This window comes from Perissodus microlepis, chromosome 7 (assembly GCF_051167445.1).
Source record: "Perissodus microlepis isolate ML-2025 ecotype Zambia chromosome 7, ASM5116744v1, whole genome shotgun sequence".
NCBI lineage: Eukaryota > Metazoa > Chordata > Actinopteri > Cichliformes > Cichlidae > Perissodus > Perissodus microlepis.
Window position 1 is genome coordinate 11,012,966 of NC_140467.1, and position 9,783 is coordinate 11,022,748.

Genomic DNA, 9,783 nt, shown 5'->3' on the forward strand with positions numbered 1-9,783 from the left:
AGGGGTTTCACTTCACCATGGAAATGATTCTGGGATCATCCACCAATGTTGTCTTTTGGGACGTCCAAGTCTTTTTTGTGTTGGTGAGTTCACCAGTGCTTTCTTTCTTTCTCAGGATGTACAAAACTGTATATTTTGCCACTCCTACTAATGTAGCAATTTCTCAGATGTTTTTTTTTTTTCTGATTTCGCAGCTTAAAGATGGTTTCTTTCACCTGCAAGGAGAGCTCCTTTGATCACATGTCATAGGCTATATATATGTTATAGGTTATACATGCACCTGTTTAACTGTTCATTAATGCAAAATCTAATCAGACAATCACATGAAGGGTTGATTGAAGTGACATTGAATGTGAAATGGTTGTTTGTACCAGGGAGGCTGAGAAAATGAACGCATGGATCCATCCTCCCTTGCATCAACGGTTCAGGTTGCTGGTTGTAGTGTAATGTTGTGGGGGATATTCTCTTGGCACACTTTGGGACCTTCATTAGTATCATTTGAATTTCATTTAAATGCCACAGCCTACTTGAGTATTGTTGCTTACCATGTTCATCCCTCTATGACCACAGTGTACCCATCTTCTGATGGCTGCTTCCAGTAGGATAATACACGGTGTCACAAAGTTCAAATCTTCTCAAACTGATTTCTTGAACATAAGAATGACTTCATTGTTCTTAAATGACCTCCACAGTCACCAGATCTCAATCCTGCAGAGCACCTTTGGGATGTGGTGGAATGGGAGAAATGAGAGATTCACATTATGGGTGTGTGGCAAATCTGCAACAACTCTATAATGTAACAGAGTCAACAAAATTCTAGCGAAAATAAAAATATCACAAATAATATCAGCTGACTCCATATGGAACTAAAATGGCAAATAAAAGACAGGGATAATAAATACAAATAAATTTGTCTGGGAAATCTTCAAGTAGTGCATGTTTTTAATGTGTTGTTTTTATATTGGTTAAGCTAACTCTTTTTGGCTAAAGTCCCCCCATGTGTTAAATTAATACCTTTTAAGTTGTGTTTCAGTCTTTCAGCATGGAGAATGAGTTTGATTATCATTCAAGTTTGCTACTTAAGTGACATTATGGGGCTTTGGACAAAGAACTGTGAAAACTGGTGGCAATGGTCAGTTAATAATTAGCTTAGCATTTATCTTCTATGTACCAGCAGCTCTTGAGCTGACCCATGCCAATGTGCTGCAACCTGCAAAGTGTTTGACTGTCTGATTCACAAGACTAATGAGAGTAAACCAGATAATGGCATTTCATGTCTCAAATATATTTCATACAAACAGTACAGTTTTGGACTTATGCTTAGTGCCGTTTCTTTTCGCTATCTTTGTGTTAGCATGCTGATTGTAGTGGGCTGTTTCTGTCCTGGATGCAGTTTTCACTTCAATCACACTCTTGTCCTTTTGTGCAATAAACATAAAAGTAATTTCCTGATTTCTACTCCTTAAAGACAGTTTCACCATTTTTCTCCTCCTGTGCACAAACTGAAATCAGTTGATTGTAAAACAAGTGTGCAGAAAGAAAAAAGCATGTTTGGGGTTATTGTTAATACATTAACACATTACATTACTGCACTACTGAAAAATGTAATGTGATTACAGTAAGGTGCTGTTTTTTTGTTTTTTGTTTTTTTTACCAAATAGTGATTAAAGCATATTGTGTGACAAAAGCAGGCTTCCATAATAATGTTAATTATTATTTTCTATGTCTGACAAATAGTTATATTAACCACAGATGCACCAGAATGAGCTGCATTATTTTGAAATTGATTTCAGTACAGCTGGATATAGCTAGATGAAATACATAAACACATTTTATTAATCAGTTATTTCCATGTTTTTACTCAGTCTATGTCTTTGAGAAGACGGGAGGAGCTTCTCATCTATGAGAAGTCGAGACATCAGAAGACATCAGTGACTAACTAATAACAGGAAAGGATTAAAATAATGCCAGAAAACACTTGGTATCGCCTAACACAGCGGTCTCCAACCTTTTTTGCGCCACGGACCGGTTTATGCCCGACAATATTTTCACGGACCGGCCTTTAAGGTGTCGCGGATAAATACAACAAAATAAAACTAGTACCGGTGCCGAAAAAAAGAAAATGTATTCATAACACACGTGAAAAGACCCAGGAAAACCGAGTAAACGATAAAAACGATAACAAAATAACGCTGAAAACCGATAAAAACCCTGAAAACCAGACATTTCACACCTGAGCCTCAACTCTCGCGGCCCGGTACCAAACGACTCACGGACCGGTACCGGTCCGAGGCCCGGGGGTTGGGGACCGGTGGCCTAACAGACGAACTTCAATGGCAAGTTCTGAAAGACCAATAGCCCCATCTAGTGGTAAAATGAGATACCACCACTACGGTGAGTTTTTCTTTTTTTTTTTTTATAAACTCCGGTCCTTTGCCTTAGGACAGAGGGACTAATATTAAGGTTATGACAGACTCTCAGCTCAGGACTGTGTGCTGCTTGATGCTGTGCTCACCATCCCATTTTTTTCACCAGCAAAATTACAGCAGGCAAATAACTTGAGTCTCAGCGACTTGGATGAGCTGTAATGATTATTTTCCACCAACAGATGTCAGAATCATAGAAAATGATCATTTTAAGCAGAAAATACTAAAGGGCTGTCTTTTTTATATATATACATTATACCTCATTTTATGTTTATGAACAGTTTCTTGTCATCTATCTGTAAAATGGGTTTTTGCATTGGGCATTACTGCTGTGTTGCATTTTGTAATTAATACTTTTGGTCATTAATTCTGCTATCTTAATATTCAGCAGCAGTCCCCTAACTGTAAAACAGATTCTTCAGCTTTTAAGTTCATGTTGATTTTGTTTACACCCCAAAATAGGTATAGAAACACAACAAATACAATATTTGTGAGTTGTTTTATGGACTGAAGCAACATTTAAAGTACAAACACCTCACAGCATGTCTCTTTACTAATGAATCCACCTTGACATTTGCCATTTGTACTAGTTTGGATTCACTCTGATGTTATTGTTGCACAGGTAACAGATTTAGGACCAAAAATAGTACAGCAATTGGAATCAGAATTTATACAGTGCAGTGAAAAAGTAAGTTCCTGATTTTTTAAATTACTTTGTATATTTGTCATACTTAAATATTACATATCATCAAACAAATTCAAAGCCATTTCTAAGGCATTGCGACTCTAGTGTACGATTATTCACAAATGGAGACTTGCCACTCTTGGGAAGGAGTGGCCAGCATACCAAAATTACTCAAAGAACACATCAATGACTCATCCAGGAGGTCACAAAAGAACCCTGAAAGCCAAACCAAAAAGATAAACCAAAAAGAATGCAGAGCTTCGTGTTACATTTGCCAAACAACGTCTTCATGATCCCCAAGACGCTTGTGAAAATATTCTGCAGACTGATGAGAAAAAAGTGAAACTTTTTGGAAGTTTGAGTGCTGTTATATCTCGAATAAAACTAAGACAGTGTTTCATCAAGGAACATCATACCAACAGTCAAACATGGTGGTGGTAGTGTGATGGTCTGGGGCTGCTCTGCTGCTTTGGGACCTTGACAACTTGTGTAATTGATGAACTATGAATTCTGCTTTATGCCAAAAAGTCTTGGAGAAAGACCAACCATCACTTTGTGTTCTGAAGCTCAAATTCAGGTTATGCAGCAGGACAACACCTCAGCAAGTTCACATCTGAATGGCTCAAAAAAAGACAAAATGAAGGTTTTGGAGTGATCTGCCTGGACTTAAATCTGATTGAGATGCTCTGGTTTATGCTAGAAAACCCTCCAGTGTGGTTGAATTAAAATAATTCTACAAAGAAAAGTGGGGCAAAAGTGATGTGAAAAACTTGTTAATGTTTATCACAAACATTTGACTGTACTTGTTGCTGCTAAGGGTGGCACAACTGGTTATTGGGTTTCAGGGGCTGAAACCCAATAACACTCATGATACACACATGAAAATTCCTTTATCTTCAACTCTGCTACCTACACCTTCAGCATTTTTAGTGCCACTGTCTCTAGACCATACGTCATAACAGGTTCACTACTATCTTTCACTCTTGCACTCATCTCCACCCATTCAACTTCGTTTGCACTCTGTTCTTTGTCTCTCTTGTGCACTGTCCATTGCGTTGCATAGTTGAACTCAGGTATTTAAACCACTACCCTGATAAAATTAAAGCAACAAAACTACAAACAAAAACTACAACTGTGAAAATACATTATAGTTGACTCCTATTCAGCAGCTGTTTGTGTTATTACCAGAAGACTTTCTATAGAGTATATTCCTCCAGTACTTAAACAGCTTCACTGGCTTTCTGTAGAATATTGGATTAATGTTAAGATTCTGCTTCTTAGTATCTCTATAATCTCATTCCTGTATATCACTCTAATCTGCTGCATATCCTCCTCACCACTCGTCATACTCTGAGATCCTCCTCCTCTGTTTGCGTGACCACTACGAACTTTAGAGTAACAAGCAAAAAGACTGAAAATTAAATAAAATTAAATTGAACTGACAACAAATTTTAAAACCCGATTAAAAAACCTTTAATAACTCTTTATAACACTTTGGTCTATCATCTTTTAACCAATTTTAACCGATGTGTTTAGCCTCAAACATCGCGGGTGGCGCTATTGCATGCTCGTATAATACCAACACGTTTTAGAGTGCGACGAAGAAGAAAAGCCAACCAGACTGGTCTGGGAATTAGTGACCCATGCATTTTGGATAAGGTAATTGGAAAGAAACAATGTACTCTGGGCGTTTGAAGTAAAAAAAAAAAGTGTTTTCCTTTGGTCTTTATTCTCCAATGAATAACCCTGTTGTACTTATAATAGAAGTAAACCGAGTCGCTTGCTTGGTTTTTGTCGCGATGCCGATAGTTTGTGAACCGAAGCCGAACTCCTTAAGCTAACCTGCTAGCATTAGCTCCTTGTAGCTCAAGTTACTGCTGCATTCAAGTGCGCACAGTAAGCTCCGTTCTTAGGATACATGTTCTGTTAGTACTGTATATGGTAAGAGTTTTTGCCCTGGTGGGGGTTACAATTTCCATCACAAAGTGTATTTAAATTGCCCAAGTTATGATGTCGAAAAGTTGGTAGATTAAATAAATGTTGCGTTTAATGTAATATAATTTTTTCTGGCTGTACTTAAACCGGAAAAATGTAAATATAATGTAATGTAAAAAAGTGTTTTACGTACTCGAAAAGGCGTTTCACACAATATAGCGGTTGTAACTCCTGTGTCTTTTTGGTTTATCATTCAGAGTTGATTAATTTTTATTTTGGATGCAGTAGTGTGTATCCCAAATAAATTTGCAACAATCAGGTGAACAATGTTCTCCTGATCTAAAATAAAGACACTGAAAAGGAAAACAAACTTAAAATTTTCAGCTTGTAAATGAAAACAAAAGAGCATGCCATAGTTTTATTGTTTCTTAGGAACTGGACTCCCACAAAAGAGAGGTGCATTTTCAGTATTTGACTATTGGCCGTCCTCTTAGGCCAAAGGTAGGCAATTAGTTTCCCAAGAGGTCGTGTGAGAATCTGGGACTGTTGTGGGGTCTGTACCACTACCAATAAGCAATTCTGCATCAATCATCTACCCAGTGATAATTCTATCTTCTTATAAGCTTTTTGGTGCAGCACTCCACAGTCTCAGTTTCTCATATGACCCACTGGGAAGATTGCCCACCTCTCTTATGCCATAATAACTAGAGCCTGGTGGATAGGTTTTGCTTGTTAAGTAATGAGATATGATTTATGCTTCAGGTTCAAGAGTATACTGTATTTATTGAGGCTGCTGTCTTTTTAAGAACAGGCAGGTTGCAGTGATTTGTGTCTTGTTTTATTTAGCAGACCTCCCCCAAATAACCAGTGGTGATTGACAGCCACTCTGCCTTTTTATTAGCACTATTCACATTCAGTACGTCTGTAAGTTTTTAAAACCTCATGATGCAACTGTAGCCCATGGACTTGCTAAGTCACTCTCGGCTGACTTAAGATTTCAATGTGGAGATTAAGCTCAGCATCAGTACATATTCACACACAACTGAATACTGTAGACTAACCTTGTGTTGTGGGTGGATCATCTCAGATACTGTCTTGGCTGAAGCTTGGTTCAATTTCGTTGACTTCTTCCTGCTGTATGATTGCTTTGTTCATTTTTTAGAACACCTCCAGTCAGAACATGGTTAATCATCTTTAAATAGAAACTAGCCGACCTTGTTAATTCTCTTTTGATTACAATCCAACGTTATTGTAAAACATGGTAGAAAAGCACATTGATCATTTTAGTGGAGCTGAAAGATTTTGGTCTGTTTATAACACTAACATAACCCAACTGTGTCTACATTGCACATTTAATTATGAATGACAAAACATAAATTTGTACAGAATTTACTTAAACATAGAACATATGTTCCATGTAACTTTATCTACTGTGCAAGTATGACTGTGCTGTGTAAATATTAGCTATGTGCTTACATTTACAGGTTGGTGTTTAATTATGTGGCGGGGGGAGAATGGTCCGCGGGCTTTCCAGGCCCCGGTGGATGTTCACGCCAGTGCAGATGGCCAGGTCTATATGTTCAGGAGGAAAACAAATGAATGTGCTGCATCTTCAGACGATGAGGAACTCGGTGTCTTGGAGTTGAGACCACGGGCTTTCCAGGACCAGGAGGACAGACTGAAAAATGTCCAGCTGCTGGAGCGGGAAGTGTTAGCCGATGATAATCTCAGCAAACTTGCACTGCAATATGGCTGCAAGGTAAAAGCTTTTTCATAGCTGCAGACATTTTTGTAAAATTATTTTTCTTCATGTGCTTATATTGATGTACGTTTGTCACTTTTTCAACAGGTAGCCGATATAAAGCGGGTGAACAACCTAATGCAGGAACAAGATCTATTTGCACTGAAATCCATCAAAATACCAGTTCAGCAACACAGCTTCTTAACTGAAACTTTCTCAAATCCGAGTGATCCTCAAGAAGAAATGCCCCATGCTTCTCAAACACCAGTGGAGCCTCAGAACAAAGCCAGAGCCCAGCCTCATATACAAGAGGCCACAGACTTTCTCATGGAGGTGGATAATGATATAAACAAACTAATTCAAACCACAACTGATCAAGATGAGGAATTTTTGGATAACTCGCAAAAACAACAGCATTTTGGGTTCAAAGGACGGCGTCGGACCAGTTATGGTGCTGACTGGGGAATCAACTGGTGGAACGCTGTAGTTGCCATGCTCCTGATAGGCATTGTCCTTCCATTATTTTACATAATTTATAAAACAAAAGGTGCTCTACAGCCAAACAACACATCAGTTGTGCCTCAAGGATAAGCCTCAGTACAATAAGGCATAAGGATCTTCACGAATCAGGATAGGAAGGCTTTGATCTTTGGAAAACCTGAAACGTAATTAATACTATTCTTTTCATGGACTTGGTAGTAGACCACGATCACAATGATGCAAAATCTTTCAAGATTTTAACTCAGTGGGGCCTCTACCTTCAAGTGAAATGTCTGAATACTGTTCTAATTATTGTCACACTTTAGGACACCAACAATTTGTAATTTTTTGTAAAATACACTTTCATGGAAAATCACTTTTACTGAAAAACAGATCCTCAGGTGCTTCACTTAATTTGGAGCATTATTGCATGTGTATTGTGAAAATAATCACTCTACAGCCTGAACATCAATAGCAACCACACAGAGTATTTCTCTGGGAGAAAAATGTTTATCACAGTCTGCCTTTACACCACTGTATGAATGGATGAATGGTTTCAGCTCTGAAATTAATGCTCAAGTGCCTTGAACCTGTATTTTTTTTCTTAATGTCCTGCTATGGGGCGACTTCTCTAGTCATGAAAGAAAATCATAATGGTAAAAAGATTATGAGAAAATGACTCTACTGCTCACATGATTTATTACCTCAGCGAATGGACACTTTTCCCAAGAGTTTATGGTCTATCACTAATTGCAAGTGTAAAACAATAATGAAAAAAATATGATTTAGTTAACAGGTTGTCCTTGTTTTGTTTTTTTGAGAGAGACATTCTTGTGGCGTTCCATATGTGAGCTGCCAACAGGGAACGTGACTCTGCAACAACACTCAACATGGTCGAAGAGATTTTCTCTCGTCTCTTACTTTTACTTTACACCTCTTCTTTACTTTTGTAAGTGATCTGCTGAGCCTGAGCTCAGCATTATCTGAGTAGCTTCATCCAAATATGCTTTGGATTATCAGTTTGGCCATTCTCATATTGGTGTTCTAATGTGCCAAATCGGTGTTTTGCATAGTGGGGCGATCGTGGCTCACGAGTTGGGAGTTCGCCTTGTAATCGGAAGGTTGCCGGTTCGAGCCCCGGCTTGGACAGTCTCGTTTGTTGTGTCCTTGGGCAAGACACTTCACCCGTTGCCTACTGGTGGTGGTCAGAGGGCCTGGTGGCGCCAGTGTTCAGCAGCCTCGCCTCTGTCAGTGCGCCCCAGGGTGGCTGTGGTCACACACCAGTGTGTGAATGGGTGGATGACTGGATGTGTAAAGCGCTTTGGGGTCCTTAGGGACTAGTAAAAGCGCTGTACAAATACAGGCCGTTTAATAATGTAGAGTCCAAGACTGTCAGCATCAAGATTTTGTCATATTAGTATCATATCAGAGTATAACATTTATTTTAAACAACAAACAACAACAATGTTATTACACATTGGGTTTAGCATCATGTGTGTTTGTTCTCGTCTAATCTTTGTATCTGTGAATGTACCTCATGACTTTTTAGTACACAGTGCCAAATATGTGAATTTGTTTACAGCAATAATGGAGTGCAATATACTTTATGTTGGTACTTCTTGTGAACTCTTGTGAACTTTAAAGATAATTAATTTTTAAACGTTCATTATTTTTAAAGAGTGCCTGAGTTCTCTGCCTGATTAAGTGCCTTAATGTCAAGTTTTTATTGTCTTTGCAGACGTCCACCAGGGAAGGCTGATGAATTTGCATGGCTTATGCACATTTTAGTGGCTGGATATGTTAATTTAATGAACTCAACAAACGTGTTGAATATATTTGTTGGTGCATTTTATTTTTAATTCAATGGAAAACTGACAGTTGTGCAAAACTCTGTGTTTTGCATGTTCCAGTGTTTGAATACAAAGTTTTAAGTGTGATTGTCTATAAAGTATGTTCTTATGTGGTGGTGGTTTTTAATTCTTTTAATGCACTTGTCTTTGTATAATAAGATATATATATACACACACACACAGCTGTACATAGAGACAGAAAACAAAATCATAACAGACCTTTCCCATAAAAATGTGTTTTGATGTATTTAAATTAAAAATGTATTTTTTTGCAGTACCACTGTATATCAAAAGATGGCAGCATGGGCAAGAATCAGAATACTTGATTAATCCCAGAGGATATTATGTGGTCACAGCCAGTGACTGTACAGTCATTGGTCACAGCTGGTCTAAGTTTAAAAAAAATATAACAAAATATCTCTAATATAAATTTAAAGTGCTGCTCTTATCACCTCAAGGATCTATGAAAGATCGGTCAGCTGTTTGGTATGTTTTTAAATTTTGAAATTGTGTATATAATGGATTTTCAGCTTTTGGCAAATGTCTTTATCACAAACCAGGTTGGCAGGATAAATACCTGACATTGGCTACATACAGTACATTATAGTGAAGCTGAGCCTGCTAAGAGTTTGTTCAGCGTGGACTCGGTTACTCTTTGTATCCACT

General features: G+C 38.0%; 1 protein-coding gene across 1 annotated transcript; it reads left to right on the plus strand.

The window, feature by feature from the left end:
- Positions 1-4,716: 4,716 nt before the first annotated feature.
- On the plus strand, positions 4,717-9,230 carry lysmd4 (LysM, putative peptidoglycan-binding, domain containing 4). Its single transcript, XM_084933360.1, has 3 exons — positions 4,717-4,770; positions 6,531-6,805; positions 6,896-9,230. The coding sequence occupies exons 2-3, from the start codon at positions 6,545-6,547 to the stop codon at positions 7,376-7,378; spliced, it is 744 nt and encodes a 247-aa protein (XP_084789486.1). The 5' UTR covers positions 4,717-4,770; positions 6,531-6,544; the 3' UTR covers positions 7,379-9,230.
- Positions 9,231-9,783: the final 553 nt, after the last annotated feature.

What these genes read in the sequence shown, in the direction of transcription:
- lysmd4 (XM_084933360.1), top strand. Translation starts at nt 6,545, where the DNA reads ATGTGGCGGGGGGAGAATGGTCCGCGGGCTTTCCAGGCCCCGGTGGAT. An exon ending in CACTGCAATATGGCTGCAAG is followed by an intron (nt 6,806 to 6,895) that starts GTAAAAGCTTTT and finishes CTTTTTCAACAG; the next exon opens with GTAGCCGATATAAAGCGGGT.